The following is a 16,412-nucleotide window of genomic DNA, read 5'->3' as shown; positions in this document are numbered from 1 at the left end:
GTCCTTCCCGCCCCTGTGTTCCAGCGGAGGAGCAGTCAGTCAGCAGGTTGTTCCTTTGTGCTTGATCTAACCATGTGGCTGCCAGGTTCCTATAGTGGAACATGGTTCTGTCAAGCACCATGGAACGGCCCTGCAAAACCCTACAGCATGGCCAAGACGCAAGAGACAGCAATCTCCTGTCACCCTGTGTGTGTGTGTGTGTGTGTGTGTGTGTGTGTGTGTGTGTGTGTGTGTGTGTGTGTGTGTGTGTGTGTGTGTGTGTGTGTGTGTGTGTGTGTGGGTGTGTGTGTGTGTGTGTGTGTGTGTGTGTGTGTGTGTGTGTGTGTGTGTGTGTGTGTGTGTGTGTGTGTGTGTGTGTGTGTGCTTGAGCATTTTGCTGCTATGATCTACATTTTGATGCTGTCTTGTTTGTGCTGTGGTTTCTAACACTAACAGTTGCTTAGTAGTCTGCAGGACTGAAAAACTCCAACTTGTTTGTGTGTGTTTGTGTGACGTCTTGACACGTCCTGTGAACTTGGCTCATGTAGGCCATGATAAACATGCAGCATTTTGAAGAAATGCACATGGGGAATGTTGCTCATATACAATCACAATCATAATCAGACATGTTTTTGGTTCATTTTGACAATTTCTACTCCAAACAAAAGCAGCACAGTCTGTCTGCATTATGCCAAAATTCTTGCATTGTATCACAACCTTCGCTTTGGCTATCCGCTGTGTTTTTGTTGGAATCGGCACCAGTAAACGCTGGGGTTCGACTCTTGCACGACAAGGGTGTTCAATGACGACGTGCTCATGATTGTGACCAGGTACCGAAGATTATCGCAGTAAGCTAGGAGGGGACTGCTTCGCTGACTTGGCTTGCCCAGAGAAGTGCCGTTGTGAGGGCACCACGGTCGACTGCTCCAACCAGAAACTCACCAAAATACCAGATCACATCCCTCAGTACACAGCTGAACTGTGAGTCACGCTGTATTTTTCTACTACAAAGTGTATCTGTGTGTGGTATAAAGGAAACCTCGCTCTGGCTTTTGATCTCCTCCTCTGTCTCCGTCTCTTCTGTTGTTCTTTCTCTTTTTCTCTGACCACCTCTTCTCTTCTCTGTTCCTAGGCGTCTGAACAACAATGAATTCACTGTGCTCGAGGCGACAGGGATCTTCAAAAAGTTGCCTCAGCTGAGGAAGATGTGAGTCAGACATGTTATTAATGTTACGGGAACAAAGAGTCACATTTGGTTGTCAGGATGTCATACTCGGGTCACACAGAGAAAGCTATGGTTGTACTCCTGTTGACACAGAAATCAAAATGAACCATGTGTATTTCTCTTTATATATACTCCGTCCCCTCCGATTACTACTACTACTACTACTACTACTACTATTCCTTATTGCTGTCTTTGTCTTCCCCTTGTTCTCTCTACATCTTCTTTCTCTTGTTTTCACTTTTTACATTCTCACTGCCTTCTTACCTTTCTTGCTCCTGCAGTAACCTGAGCAATAACCGTATCACTGACATAGAGGAGGGGACATTTGATGGAGCCTCAGGGGTCAATGAGTTGATTCTGACCTCCAACAGACTGGAAAACATACACCACCGCATGCTGAAGGGACTCGGTGGCCTCCGCACACTGTGGGTACACACACATACATACACACACACACACACACACACACACACGTAAACACACACACACTTGAACACACAAAGAAACACATATAGTTACTTGAATGGATAAACAAATACGTTATCATATAAAATATGCATGCAATATGCTCCCACATACTGTGACGGACAATGTCCACGCCAACATTTAAAACATGAGAGCAAGCATAATTCACAGGTTTAGATTATCTGTAAAATGCCCTGTATATTTAAAGATTTAATGTTTGTGCGTGTGTGTGTGTGTGTGTGTGTGTGTGTGTGTGTGGGTGTGTGTGTGTGTGTGTGTGTGTGTGTGTGTGTGTGTGTGTGTGTGTGTGTGTGTGTGTGTGTGTGTGTGTTTGTGTGTGTTTGTGTGGGTGTGTGTGGTGTGTGTGTGTGTGTGTGTGTGTGTGTGTGTGTGTGTGTGTGTGTGTGTGTGTGTGTGTGTGTGTGTGTGTGTGTGTGTGTGTGTGTGTGTGTGTGTGTGTGTGTGTGTGTCTGTGTCTGTGTCTGTGTCTGAGCAGGATGCTGAGGAGTAATCGTATTAGCTGTGTGAGTAACAGCAGCTTTGTGGGGTTGAGCTCAGTGCGTCTCCTGTCACTCTACGACAACCAGATCACCTCCATGAACCCCGGAGCCTTCGACACACTGCACTCCCTGTCCACACTGTGAGTATACACACACAGACACTCCTGGAGGACACACACACATTTCAACTGTCCAAAAACACAAACGTATTCCTTTTTCAGGTTCATGTACCCTGTTAGATCTAAGTTAAAGTCAAACTTCGAAATCGGTCTAGAGCTAATTTGATGGAAAAGGACACACACACACACAAGAAAAAAAACATCCAACTCCCTTCTTTGTTCTCCAGCAACCTTCTGGCCAATCCCTTCAACTGTAACTGTCACCTGGCTTGGCTCGGTGATTGGCTGAGAAGGAAGCGCATCGTTACTGGTAACCCTCGCTGCCAGAGTCCTTATTTCTTGAAGGAGATCCCTATCCAGGATGTAGCTGTTCAGGACTTTGCCTGTGAAGATGGTGAGCAGATTTACACTTTACGCATGGTGCTCTGCAACATCTGCAGCCCGGACGAATTTTGTTTTTATTTTTCATCACTTATCTTTATCTTATCGTCCTGTCATGCTTCCCTCCCCTCTCCACCACTCCATCATATCCATCTCTCATCAGGAAATGACCAGAACAGCTGCTCTCCTGTGCTGAGGTGTCCAGCAGAGTGTTCCTGCCTGGACACTGTGGTGCGCTGCAGCAACAAAGGCCTCAGCACTCTGCCCAAAGGCCTTCCCAAAGAGACCACTGAACTGTGAGTGAGAGACCAACACACCGTTTAATACAACCTAAATGCTTAAAAAATCACAAGGTTCCCAATAGCTAAATTTGGAGATACATGATTTTTTTTTTTGTCAGACTGATGATTTGCATTCATGTAGATAATGCAGTACCCAAGTTATAAGGCAGTCCACATTGACAGTAGACTGGGTATCCCCATCCCCATCTGCCAGCGATTTGAATTCGCTCTGCACCTGGGTCTGAAAAAGAGCAGATCTATTCTGCCCTTTTCCTATCCCAACTTTTTGGATTCAATCACTAAGCTGGCTTTTTTCACCCAGCATGCTATTGGCTAGTTAAACACAGTGACGACAGAGAAGCGTCGCAACCAGCTTTGTGTTTGCAATTTACATTCAACATGGCGGCCACAGAAGCGCAGCAACCGCTACCCGCTACCCGCTGATGCAGCTGTTGCTGCAGTTTTAAATTATTTTAGTGGCAAGTTTTTTTTTTTAAACTGAGCAGAAACTTGCTAATGTATTTGCTTTACTACCAACTGGTTTTAGTAAAAGTTTAGCCCTACCAAACGAATGGAGTACGTCATCTGGATCGTTGGTCTGAATGGTTTAAGGACTGTGCAATTGCAGTCAGCCATTTGAACTATGCCCGCCTCTTAACAGCAGCTTTCCCAGACCAATGTGAAATCAGAGATTGGTCTGGCAATAGCCAGTCCACATTTACAGCTATCTATAGAAACCGACTTGCATTTAGAGCCAGCCTCAAGTGGCCATTCAAGGAACTGCAGTTTTTGGCACATGATTAAGATCAGTCCCCTTACTTTTTGTTGATGTTGTTTTTTCTGGTGATGTTAGTAAAGTGTAATGTTTACAGCCAGCACGCAAGTGTATTTTTTTTTCTTTATGTTGGCAACCTCTTTACTATCTATAATGACCAATACATTACTTTTTCCAGGCTTCCACTTTGGGCTTGTATAGCTATTATAGGGAGGGGTAAATAGGTTTGCCCAGCCTGGTGAAGACAGCTTGTCCACCTGCTGTACTGTCAGCACCTTTGGAGCTGTGCTGCTGACAGGACAGCTGGCTCTGAGGACAGTAAAGCCATAACGGAGGTCGGAGCATGTGTGGATTGCACAGATGAACGCATCAGTAGCCCTTACGCAGTGCTGACGTCTCACGTTTGGTGTTAAGTCAGATAAGATCCAAGGTTGGAGGCGCTGTCATTGTAAAGCATCAGAAGTTGCAGCCTCAGAAAAATTAAAACTTGACACATTTTGTCATTTGAATCTTTTTTTTTTAAACTTACCGAAGCTGTACTCGGTCAGAAGATGTCAACACATAATAAAGTAAATACAAATGTATTACAGAAACTTTCTCTCAACAAACTTGCTTAATTCATACGCTGGATAAATAGCACATTGTCACAGAGTGAAGGAGATATAATTTCAGCTGTGCATGCCAGGGTGGGGGGGGCTATACTGTATTAGGATGCATGTGGGGATATTAAACTCCCAGTGTTTATTATGGCTGCAGCAGTAATGACTGCTCACACTGTTGGAGATGAGGAATTTCCCACATGGCTGAATAATATTTCCTCTCTTTTCATTCTCTCTCTCTCTCTCTCTCTCTCTCTCTCTCTCTCTCTCTCTCTCTCTCTCTCTCTCCCTCTCTCTCTCTCTCTCTCTCTTTCTCTCTCTTTCCAATTCCTCCTTACATCTTCTGTTGTTCTCTATTTTTTTCTTCTGTCTCTCTCTTTCCCAATCCTCCATATGTCTTCTGTTGTTCTCTATTTTTTTCTTCTGTCTCTCTCTTTCTCAGGTATCTGGATGGTAACCACTTCACTCAGGTTCCTGTGGAGCTCTCCAATTACAAACACTTAACACTCATGTAAGTCACACATACACACATACACCCAAATCACAAAGTCAGAGTTTTGCTCAGTCAAACATACTTTAAATGAAGATCATGACGTGGATTTTGTTTCCTGCTTTCTGCCTTTGAAGACCAAAACTAACTGACTGGTATTGAATCCGAGCTCTGTGTTGTATCACTTTTGATGTGGGCAAGGACAGGGGAGTGCAGATGATTACTGCATACAGTTTGTGTGTGTGCATTTGTTTACGCATGTGTTGACAATGCTGCCCGTGTGTGTTTTATGTATCTGTTATTGTTTCCTTTTCAGTGATTTGAGTAACAACCAGATCAGCACGTTGTCCAACCACAGCCTCAGTAACATGTCTGAGCTGCTTACCCTGTGAGTCTGGCTTTACATCAGTCCCTTTGCTCTGTGTGTGTGTGTGTGTCTCAGAATCAGAATCAGAAAAAACTGTGTGTGTGTGTGTGTGTGTGTGTGTGTGCTTGCGAGCAGCCGTGCGTGTGTGTGTGTGTGTGTGTGTGTGTGTGTGTGTGTGTGTGTGTGTGTGTGTGTGTGTGTGTGTGTGTGTGTGTGCGTGCTTGCGTGCAGGCGTGTGTGTGTGTGTGTGTGTGTGTGTGTGTGTGTGTGTGTGTGTGTGTTTGTGGGAAAGCAGACTCAAATAAGGAGTTCCTTTTGTTGCACATATTTGGTTGTAATAAATAGTCACACATGAATGCTGCAGTATACACAATCTAAAACAGTCATTAAAGAGACAAGAATAGACTAGAAAAATGACAACAAGATAAAAAATAGAAGTAGTCATAAAATACAAGAATAAAAGTTACACCGCAGTGTAAGAAATGAATAATTATTTGATTTAATAAAAGGCAGTATCAAGCACAAAAGTCTTCAGCCCTGATTTAAAAGAACTGAGAGTTGCAGTAGACTTGCAGCTTCCAGATATGTGGAGGATAAAAACACTGCTTCTACATGTTTAGTTTTGACGCTGTTGACAGAAAGCAGACCTGACTAGATGAGAGGTCTGGATGGTAGCAGAAGATTAGAAATGTATTTTGGCCCTAAACCATTCAGTGCTTTATAAACCAACAGCAGTATTTTGAAATGAATTCCTTCAGACAGACAGAGAGTCAGTGTAAAGACCTCAGAAGCGACGTGATCCACCATCTTGGTCTTAGTGAGGACTTGAGCCATAGCGCTCTGAATCAGCTGCAGTTAGACCTGTACAGACACTCTGACAGTAGTCAGGTCTACTGAAGATAAACGCATGGACAAGTCTTTCCAAATCCTGCTGATAGATGTAAAAGTACAAGAAAATGCTGACCTCACACAAACCACTGTAAAAACAAAAAAACTATTAAAAATGAATAAACCAGTCAAGAAGTGAAAGAGTGGGTCAGTGAATAGACACAGTAGTAACAATACATCTTCTGCAATGGATAAGTTTATGCTGACAGCTGAAGTGTTAAACTGCGTGCGTGTTTTCTCTACTGTTTTGCTCACGGCTATGTAGTATGTAACAGGATTGTGCTCTGAAATACCTTGCTGCATTTGAAACTATCTTGTAAAAAAAAAGTCAGAATTTGTCTTCATGCCAACATGTTTATTCTGCATGTAAAGAATCCTGAGCTACAACCGCCTGCGGTGCATACCAGTGAGAGCGTTCGATGGACTCAAGTCTCTCCGTTTGCTGTAAGTATCTGTCACGACTCATGCGAGGTGGTGGATCATTTTGAACATTTTAAGTCTAGAAGCGATCCAGGCTTTTGACATCCTTCGGACATTTCTGTGCCCTTTTTTCCTCTTTCATCCTCTGTCTCTCGCCCTCTCTCAGGTCTCTCCATGGTAATGACATATCACTGATACCAGAGGGAGCCTTCAAAGACCTGTCATCACTCTCCCACCTGTGAGTAACGTAAAAACACACACACATGTCATAGTTCCCGTCTTTCTCGAGGATTGAAGAGTCTACCTTTTGACCTTATAGAATTGCAAAATAAGGGAAAGACAATATCAGGAGAAAAGGACCTTTTCTCGTCATTCAAGGCAAAATGTCTGTTCAGTGAGGCTTTTCTGTGAATCAGGTATTAGGCTGCCAAAAGTGACTGAGCAACGAAGCCATCTACAGCTGCCTCCTCTCTCCAGCTCTTCTCTTCTATTCTCTTAGTATTCTATGATATTTACTATTGAAGGGTGTTGTGTACTGTATATGGAGAGAATTCCTTCCTCCTCTGAGCATTGCTCCACTATTAGTGGCTTCAAACTGGTTTTGAATTTCTTTGTTAAATAATGGATTTTAGGGAAATCTGCTAAATAGATTTACTGCAAACAGTGGGGAGTACACCAGTAACCAGAAATTCAATGCACTTTGGTTACTTAGAGCAGAATAATTGACGTCACACACCAATGAACTATTACCTTTCTCTCTCTTCAGTTAACCAACAATTCCCTTTATCTCAAACTAAGCACAATTTTTAAAGCTCAAGATATTTTACAATGTCTTCTTCAGCCTCTGAATGGAGAATTTGAACTATTTAGTCTTTCAAAGGCCAGGTTGAACACACTGAAAAATTCCTTTACTCCTCAAGCCACCAAACTGTTAAATGCTCACAATGATCCATCTGATGGTTAGTTTCCCATTTAATTACTGGGTGCTGATGATGTTGTCACTTAATCTATTCATGTATTTCATTATGATTTTGTTCCTGAGTTGTATGCCTATCTTTCTGTGTGTTTTGCCTGGCTACAAGAAAAATGTGCCCTCAGGGACCATGAAGTTGAAATTGAAGTTTGGTTACCGGCTGTTGGGAATGCTCCAGGGGTACCCACGAGGATCAGCACCATGGATAGCTCTTATGACAGGCTGCTGCTTTTTCCAGTTATATCCCACTGCATACCACTATTCTAATATTATATCTGCCCACTATAGAACTAACAAGCCTGAAAATGGCTCAAACCTTCTTTTTTAACCACTATAACAGCTCAGTTAGATTAGTTTTTGAGGGAGGAATCCTAATGCTGCCAAGAGTACTCATTCCCAAAATAAACACATTCATGAACGTAGGTAATGTATAACTGTGCTTTACTAAGATAAATCACAATACCAAAAAACTTAGATGATGATAAGGCAGGGCTTGTAATAAATGGATTATAAAGGCAGTATTGTACAGCCACATGAATATGATTGGTTACTAGTCAGATAGTACCTGATGAATGATGTTATTGTGAGGGATGAATAGTAATGCGTTACGCAAGCACAACTTCAGTGCTCTGCCTGGATTAATGCAATGCTCCATTAGTACCTTGAAATGTATTTATTTGCAGATTATGGGAAGTGTTTTAAATTTGAGAAATATAACTGCCAGCACTGCTACCAGCATGAGATAGATTCACTCGATCATCTCAGTTGTTTATAGTAAAACTCTACAACAGTTTCGCTCTTAATTTGACAGTGATGCACACCTCAGTCTGTAAGTATTTAGACAGTGACACAATTTTTCTTTTGTTTTGGCTGTGTATTCCAGCATGTCAGATATAAAATTAAGTTTTCCTCCTGTTATTATGACTGAACATTGTTCTCATTCCGCTCTCTCTTTCTGGCTGTTAGGGCTCTGGGTGCCAACCCTCTGTACTGTGACTGTCACATGCAGTGGCTGTCAGACTGGGTGAAGAGCGGCTACAAGGAGCCTGGCATTGCCCGCTGTGCCGGGCCTGGTGACATGACCGACAAACTGCTGCTCACAACACCTTCCAAGAAGTTCATCTGCACAGGTAAACATACAGTATATACAAACACGCCTGTATATCGACTACAAATGCTCTTTATTAGGTGTCCAAAAACGAAAGCACGCACACACATACTTTGCAGACGAGCAGACCATTATTATGCATTGCCGTCAAATACACCCACTTCATGAGGACTCCTTAAGGAGACCACAAGTTGCCACTTACAAATTGGCCAAAAAAATAATAACAATTGTTTTATCATTTGTAACTTTTACAGGGTTTTGTCAGTGATGGTTTTCACTCGCCAGCAATGAAATGTTAACATTTAAATTTATATTACTACTCTAAAATCCACAAATTAGCTTGTGCTAATCATTCTGCAAAATGCTACTGACTGTTGACCTTTATACCTTATTGTATCACATTAACTATGAATACATGACTGAAACCTATTTTCAACCTAATCTGACTGACGCACTGTAGAAGTCCCGGGGCCTTGTGGTTTTCTGGTGCCAGGTAAAGTAGCCAATCATATCCTAGTTCTTTGTCCTCAGTCTCTCCTTTATCAGCTCCTCAAGACAGTCCTGGTCCTGTTTTCCTGAACCGCTCTGCTTCCCATTCAGCCCTCATGTTCTGACCAGTATTGTGTTTCCCGACTATTAGAACTTGATGTTCTGTTGTGAAATTTGGGAATATGTGTCCTCTGTACATGTCATGGCCCTACAAAGAAAAATATCTCACACATAACCCAGCAACATGTCTGCAACTCTTGCCTATTATTACAGCACATGCATACAACTTTTGATAAGTGCTTACCTTATATAAAAGCATAGGTAATGGATTTTTATCCTTTTTCCAAATACATTTGCATATCTCCTCATAAATACACAATTTCATAATCAGTATTTTAAAATTCAATGGCAAAGGCCAAAAATATGGGTGGGGAAAAAACACAATTTTTAATTAATCTGCAGCACAAAGTGTTGACGCAAGGTTTCTACAGGTCCCTGACAATGTACAGCTGTCTGAGTGTGTGTGTCAAATGTTTTCTGACTCGTCTTACTTCTCTAAATGTAGCACATTATATAGAGCTAATCGTTTCTCTGGTGTGCATGTATGTTTGCATCACACAGGTCCAGTAGATATGAGTATCCAGGCTAAGTGTGAGCCCTGCCTGTCCAACCCTTGTAAGAACGATGGCACCTGCTCTAATGACCCGGTGCACTACTACCGCTGCACCTGCCCCTATGGATTTAAGGTACACATACTGTGGAAAGAGTGTCAAAGTCAAAAGTCTTTCGAAATCACAAGAGAAGGCAAGATAAACCTATTGCCAAGAAAATAGATGCAAATACTGCAGTTATAAGAAGCTGAATGTACACACTAAATGTGTTTGTGTGTGTGTGTTTGCATATAGGGACAGAACTGTGAGGAGCCCATTCATGCCTGTATCAGTAACCCGTGCCAAAATGGCGGCACCTGCCACCTGAAGGAAGGAGAAGGGAGCAACTTTTGGTGAGAGACTATTATCCCAATATGGGCTATGTTAAAGGGGCTGTCCAACTGTTTCACTCATGGATATCACATTTCTTGTCTCGAGGAGTACTACTCAACTTTATGAAAACTGTATAATGCTTGTGGCTCAGGAGGGAGGTTTTCTGAAGTCTGAAAAAATCCCCCTGATGATGTCATTAAGGTTATTTCAGATAAGACTTGAGGCTTCAAATTTACAAGAGAAAGCCTGAATTACAAACTGAGGGTTTAAAAAAGTATGAGCATTTACCAGACAAGGTGCTGTTGATTTGCATTATGGTAATCGTAGGATCCATCCTTTCTGTAGCTTGACCCTTGTAAGGGACATAGAGTCTTGGCTCCATTGCATTGTATTGTATTTCACAATAGTGAAAGCTGTGAAACGTTCGTTTTCACCATTGCTTGTAAAACAGTGTGTACACAAGTAGTGTGTGGTAGATAGTTTGGAAGAGATTTAACTATAGGGAAGTTGCTCACCTTTGTTTCTCCATTTAAATAACTGATGAGTCAATACGGTGAAACAGGGAACATTTTATGGTCATTCACATGTTTGCAGCATCGTAAATTGTTATCATAACTGACCACCATGATGGCCACAAAAACAATCAGATAAGATCCATGTATAGAACACTGGAATATTCCTGCATGTTCACCTAAAATTAACATATAGGGAACACGCAAGCACACATCTACAGAGCTTCTTAAAAAATACAGAGATGTGTCAAACACCAGACGTCAGTTCCCAGAGACTAGATTCCAATAAGCCAGTGAACCAGTGATTATTGAGAACACCACAGCTTTTGATCCGAGGACCCTCAGCAGATAATTCCATCAATGATTCTGATGCACCACCAATGACAGGTGGGAATGCGTGTATTGAAAGAAACAGGCTCAGGGCACCAGTTGTGTCCTCAGTCTGTCTCTGAGCTGGACAGCCCTGCTGTGAGAATCGTCTTCTCTTCATTAGGCTGTCAAGTATTAACAGGAGGGGAGCTAACGCCTGTCTGCGCGCTCCAAGCAGATATTAACCACCCACACAGACAATTAGACCAGCCCAAGATCTCGCCTCCCCCTCTTTCTCTCTCCCATCTCCCTCTCTCTGTCTTCTCTGTTACTTTCTCATATCAGTCTTCGTCTCCATGTCTCTATTTCCATCTTTTCGTGCTTTCTCTTCCTTCTCCAGCGTCAGGGGTGGAATATATATCGCGAAGAGCTGTCGATGACTATATAATGAGATATTAATCCACCCGAGTGTGTGCCGCATAAGAGCTCTTTATTAGACCCATAATATACCACTCCATCTGTGCGTTGTGTGTGTGTGTGTGTGTGTGTGTGTGTGGTAATAAACCTGAGTAGTAGTTACAGAGTTGTGGCACGCTCACGTTAACAGAATAATGACTGTCTACTGGGGATATGTAGATGGAGCTGACACTGCTGTTCTGAGCTGCATGCATGGATTGTCTGTGTGTGTGTGTGTGTGTGTGTGTGTGTGTGTGTGTGTGTGTGTGTGTGTGTGTGCGTGCGTGCGTGCGCGCGCGCGTGCGTGTGTGTGTGTGTGTGTATGTGTATGTGTGATTTGATGAGATTTCTGTTGACAAATTTTCTGTATGCAGCCCCACAAGTGTGTATCTTTGATACTAGCTTACAGATGTGTATGTGTGATCTCAGGTGTGTGTGTCCAGAGGGCTTTGAAGGCGACGGTTGTGAGATCAACATCGATGACTGCGAAGACAATGACTGTGAGAACAACTCCACCTGTGTCGACGGGATCAACAACTACACATGCATGTGCTCAACAGAATACACAGGTAATAGTCCTCATTTGGTAGTTCAATTCAAACGTGTTATCGTCAATATTACCAACACAGAATCCGGATTATGTAACAATCCTGTAGGTTTACCTTATGGCTAAAAGTGGTATGGCAGTTGGCTCAAAATACAACAATACCCATGATCCTTGGTCTCTGTTGACATGGAGAAGAAGCCAGTCAGAATCAGAAATTACCGTTTGTCTCATTTGCTTGAACACATTTGCCCTTTCAGAAGTTGCATTTTCAAAACAGTTCACACACAGACCTAAACTTAAAGACTGGGGGTTGCAGTTAACTTATACCTTTCATGTACACGTACATGTAAGTGTCATCATTTTTTTATCTGATTAGTTTAACCCTCAGAGACCCTCTTAGATTAGCAGGTCAACAGTAGATGCCACATACTGTAGAAGTGGTCTAAGTCATCTGAAAGCTGGGAACTAGGACATTAATTTGAGATGCAGCTCAGCACGGTGTGTTACATTCTTTTAGTCATAAATCTGTAATAAACTTTGTGTTTTTGTTAGATTTTGTTAGATTTATATTTGTAAAAGGGCTTAGAACATTATGATGGAAGTACATGATGGCCAAAATGAAATCAGGTAGTATAAGACCGCAAAACTCCGCGTAGGGAGGCGGGTTGGGGTGATGGATGGGTCCTAAAACACAGGACTTTCACCAGAAGGACCGGTGTTCATGCTCCAGAAGTAATAAGCCATACCACAACTTTTTTTTTTAATCCTAACCAAGTTGTTTTGATGCCTAACACTTACATCACCTTTTGCTGCCTCGACTTATTGTAGAGGTCCACTACCAGTCATCGTTTTATGTTGAATAAAATGTCATAATTTCTTCTATACTATATTATATATTTGCAGCTGTATCGTGTCCACTGAAACGTACTGAACGTACACAGAAAAGGAAGGCCTTTTTACAGTAATAAACTGCAGTCAAGACAAAATAACACTGGTCTGTTGCTACCTGTTTGTCTGCTTTTGCACTGTGCTAATCATCTCTGACTGCTAACCTTTGTGGCGGTGTTCTCTCTCTCTGTCTTTCTATATCTCGCTGTCCTGTGTCCTTTTTCGTGTCTCGCTCTGCTTTCTATCATCTGTCGTCTGTTTGTTTCTGTTTTTTGTGGTTGCAGCTGCTACCAATGAGGTGGAGAGAGGTTAGTCTGTTCTTGTCTCTGTCCTTCCTGTTCCTCTCTCATTCCTTACTTCCCTCCTTTCCTTCCTTCCCTCATTTCATGTGCTTTATCCCTGCTCCCCAGATATTTTGGTCTTCCGTACAACAGATTAAACATACGGTATGCAGTCATGCTCCATGTTAGCAGTGCATGTCCTTGACGTTCAGACACACCCCTCCTCTCAGATATATTGGGTTATTCGCTTGCTGCTCTAGATGCTATTTTATGTTTTTATTATTGTCAAAAAATCTCATAAAAAGACCAAACCAACTACATGTTATTCAATCTCTCAGTCCTTTCCAATTCCCCCTGCCTGTCTGTGATACTCCCCTCGGATTTGATCTGTTAGCAAGTAGATCGCCGGGCACTTTACAGTGTCCCACTATTGCCAATGCTAAAGATGATGACCAGTTTTTTATTAGCTATAGTCTCACACATAAAATTGCACAAAAATAGTAACACAAATAATTGACATATTTATGTAAAATAAAAAACAAAACAGCAAATACAAACACTGTCCCACACCCATTGTTGGAATGTAACCAAGTATTCAAGTACAGTGCTTAAGTACAGTTTTGAGATACTTCTACTGTACTTGAGTATTTCCATTTTATGCTACTTTATATTTCTAGTCTACTACATCTGAGAGGGGAATATTGTCCTTTTTTGTTCACTACATTGATATGACTGCTTAGTTAATGCAGAATTAGTGATTAAGATAAGCTCCACCTTTACCAGCTGCTACTCTAAAGTGATGACACAAATTTTAATACAGTAATATAATATATATATATATATATATATGAATCTGAAATGGGCCTTTTCTGTACTTTTGGTACTTTCATAAGTACACATTGATGTTAATAATTTTGTACTTTTATTGTAGTCAAAATTTGAATTCACACTACACCGCACTGTGGTGTTGCTACTTTTACTCAAGTAAAAGATTGTACTTCCACCACTGCCCACACTTATATACGTATATTTTACTGTTGAAGGACAAACAAGCACTCACAGTCTTTGAGGTCCAGCTCACCAGTTTTCTTAATGGCAGCTAGGTCCTCTTTATTAAAGCCCTTTAAAGATGCAATCTAAAACAAATAGACTTGGACAACAATACACGCACTCCTTATTCATAATGTATGTGAGGTTTCCCATTTAAAAATAATAATCTATAATGGGCTCATATGACTGCTGTTAAATGACTGAGGCAGCACTGTTACTATTGAAACAGAAGCTGAACAGAAGCACAAACATGCATCTCTCATCGTTCCACACACGTTCTCATTGATCCCCAAGTGATCATGTAATTATTCCTAGAGTGGACTTTGTGCTGTCAGGAGTATCGGTTTATTCCCTGATGCCTCATCAACGATTCGTTCAGAGTTCAGAGTTTCATGAACATTTGGATACACGCGGGAATATCATCAGGGATATGACATTCCCTGAGATGAGATCATTTATCAGACCACTGTGTTGGTCCTGACCACAAGAGAGTCATCCATCATCAGAGTACACACTCATACAACGCAGACACACATCTTTTTCTGGGCTTTGCAGGTACAGATACAGTGCTGCAAAAAACACACAAAGATGCTCAGTCACACCAACATGCACTAACACTGTAAGGGCGTTAGAGCTCGCAAATATTGAGGTGTTGTCTATTATACTATACTACTATATTATTTTACTTTATTTATTATTTACGTTAATGGTATGCCATGTATTGAAAAGGTGTGTGTGTGTGTGTGTGTGTGTGTGTGTGTGTGTGTGTGTGTGTGTGTGTGTGTGTGTGTGTGTGTGTGTGTGTGTGTGTGTGTGTGTGTGTGTGTGTGTGTGTGTGTGTGTGTGTGTGTGTGTGTGTACCTAGGGGAGCTATGTGAAGAGAAACTTGATTTCTGCGCTCCAGAGCTGAACCCATGTCAGCACGACTCAAAGTGCATTTTGACCCCTCAGGGATACAAGTGAGTGGACTCCAAACTAACACACACACAAACACATGTACATAGTCTACACGTATGCAGAGTTGAGGGAGTTAGCAGTGCCTTCTTGTTTCTGTCCCACAGGATTTGAGTCCTTATTTTTCTCACACTGAAATAAATGAGTCACTGTTTACCCTGTAGAGATAAGCAGCGCATTCATGTGTGCGTGTAGGGGAGGTGTTGAGAGTGTGATTTGGGCTTCTTCATAAGGTCTCCTGTCTAAATTTTATCTTAACTTTGCTTTAGTTTTACTCCCATGCAATGTGTACTGGGGTCAGTGTGTATTCCCATTCAGTTCACGTTTTTCCATTAAAATGAATGAGAAAGCATGTCCAAACTTTTGACTGGTACTGTATATACGTATTTATCATCATCATCATAATGTTCTCCATGTTTAACCAAGAGGACTGCTGCTCAATTTGAGGATTAAAGTTCATTATCAACATTTTAATTTCTGTGACTGTATGTGTACATTTTAGGTGTGAGTGTACTCCTGGCTATGTAGGTGAGCACTGTGAGCTCGACTACAATGACTGTGAAGAGAACAAGTGTCAGAACGGAGGTCAGTGCATTGACGCAGTCAACGGATACACCTGCGTCTGTCCAGAGGGATACAGGTAAGATACACATCTCAGCAGGAACTCACACATACTGATGATATCAAAGTGATATTCAGTGGCCCAACAGTATCTGTAGTACTGTGCTATATATCTACTTTGTATTACCATCATACTTATACTTAATAATAAAGTACACAATTTCTGTCAGACTTGTATTAAATATGTGTGTGTGTGTGTGTGTGTGTGTGTGTGTGTGTGTGTGTGTGTGTGTGTGTGTGTGTGTGTGTGTGTGTGTGTGTGTGTGTGTGTGTGTGTGTGTGTGTGTGTGTGTGTGTGTGTGTGTGTGTGTGTGTGTGTGTGTTGCAGTGGGTTATTCTGCGAGTTCTCTCCCCCAATGGTCCTTCCTCGCACCAGCCCCTGTGACAACCATGAGTGCCTCAACGGGGCGCAGTGCGTTATCATGGGAACGGACCCCCGCTGCCAGTGTCTCCACGGCTATGAGGGTGAACGCTGTGAGACACTAGTTAGCGTTAACTTCGTCAACCGCGAGTCCTACCTGCAACTCCCCTCCAGTCTCCTCTCACCGGAGACCAACATCAGCCTACAGGTGTGTGTGTGTGTGTGTGTGTGAGCTTTATACCTCTTATTGCTTATCGCATTGTTTAGATGTCCGGCTCAAACTTCACCATCAGGAAAAAAAAAGTTATTGCAGGTTCTAAATACATTTTGCTGATGATGACTTAAGTCGATGTTTGAATTCACATTTACTCGTAACAGGTGTAGTTTTACA

At 42.0% G+C, this 16,412-nt stretch overlaps 1 protein-coding gene across 3 annotated transcripts in view; it reads left to right on the top strand.

The window, feature by feature from the left end:
- The window catches only part of slit2 (slit homolog 2), a 95,562-nt gene that overhangs the window by 73,600 nt on the left and 5,550 nt on the right, over positions 1–16,412 (top strand). For 2 of the 3 annotated variants that reach the window (XM_083925812.1, XM_083925811.1), the window contains 17 exons: positions 810–960; positions 1,112–1,186; positions 1,486–1,629; positions 2,166–2,309; positions 2,516–2,682; positions 2,833–2,965; positions 4,767–4,835; positions 5,131–5,202; positions 6,442–6,513; positions 6,656–6,727; positions 8,429–8,592; positions 9,681–9,805; positions 9,965–10,062; positions 11,749–11,888; positions 14,951–15,044; positions 15,542–15,679; positions 15,989–16,229. In XM_083925812.1, the coding sequence (XP_083781938.1) occupies positions 810–960; positions 1,112–1,186; positions 1,486–1,629; positions 2,166–2,309; positions 2,516–2,682; positions 2,833–2,965; positions 4,767–4,835; positions 5,131–5,202; positions 6,442–6,513; positions 6,656–6,727; positions 8,429–8,592; positions 9,681–9,805; positions 9,965–10,062; positions 11,749–11,888; positions 14,951–15,044; positions 15,542–15,679; positions 15,989–16,229 (2,099 nt within the window). The remainder of the gene's footprint in view (positions 1–809; positions 961–1,111; positions 1,187–1,485; positions 1,630–2,165; positions 2,310–2,515; positions 2,683–2,832; positions 2,966–4,766; positions 4,836–5,130; positions 5,203–6,441; positions 6,514–6,655; positions 6,728–8,428; positions 8,593–9,680; positions 9,806–9,964; positions 10,063–11,748; positions 11,889–14,950; positions 15,045–15,541; positions 15,680–15,988; positions 16,230–16,412) is intronic. The other variant, XM_083925813.1, reaches the window with a different exon arrangement.

The sequence above is a fragment of the Echiichthys vipera genome (genome assembly GCF_963691815.1).
Source record: "Echiichthys vipera genome assembly, chromosome: 2".
Classification (NCBI taxonomy): Eukaryota; Metazoa; Chordata; class Actinopteri; order Perciformes; family Trachinidae; genus Echiichthys; species Echiichthys vipera.
The sequence above is the reverse complement of the archived record's forward strand: the minus strand, read 5'-3'. Positions and strand labels throughout refer to the sequence as shown.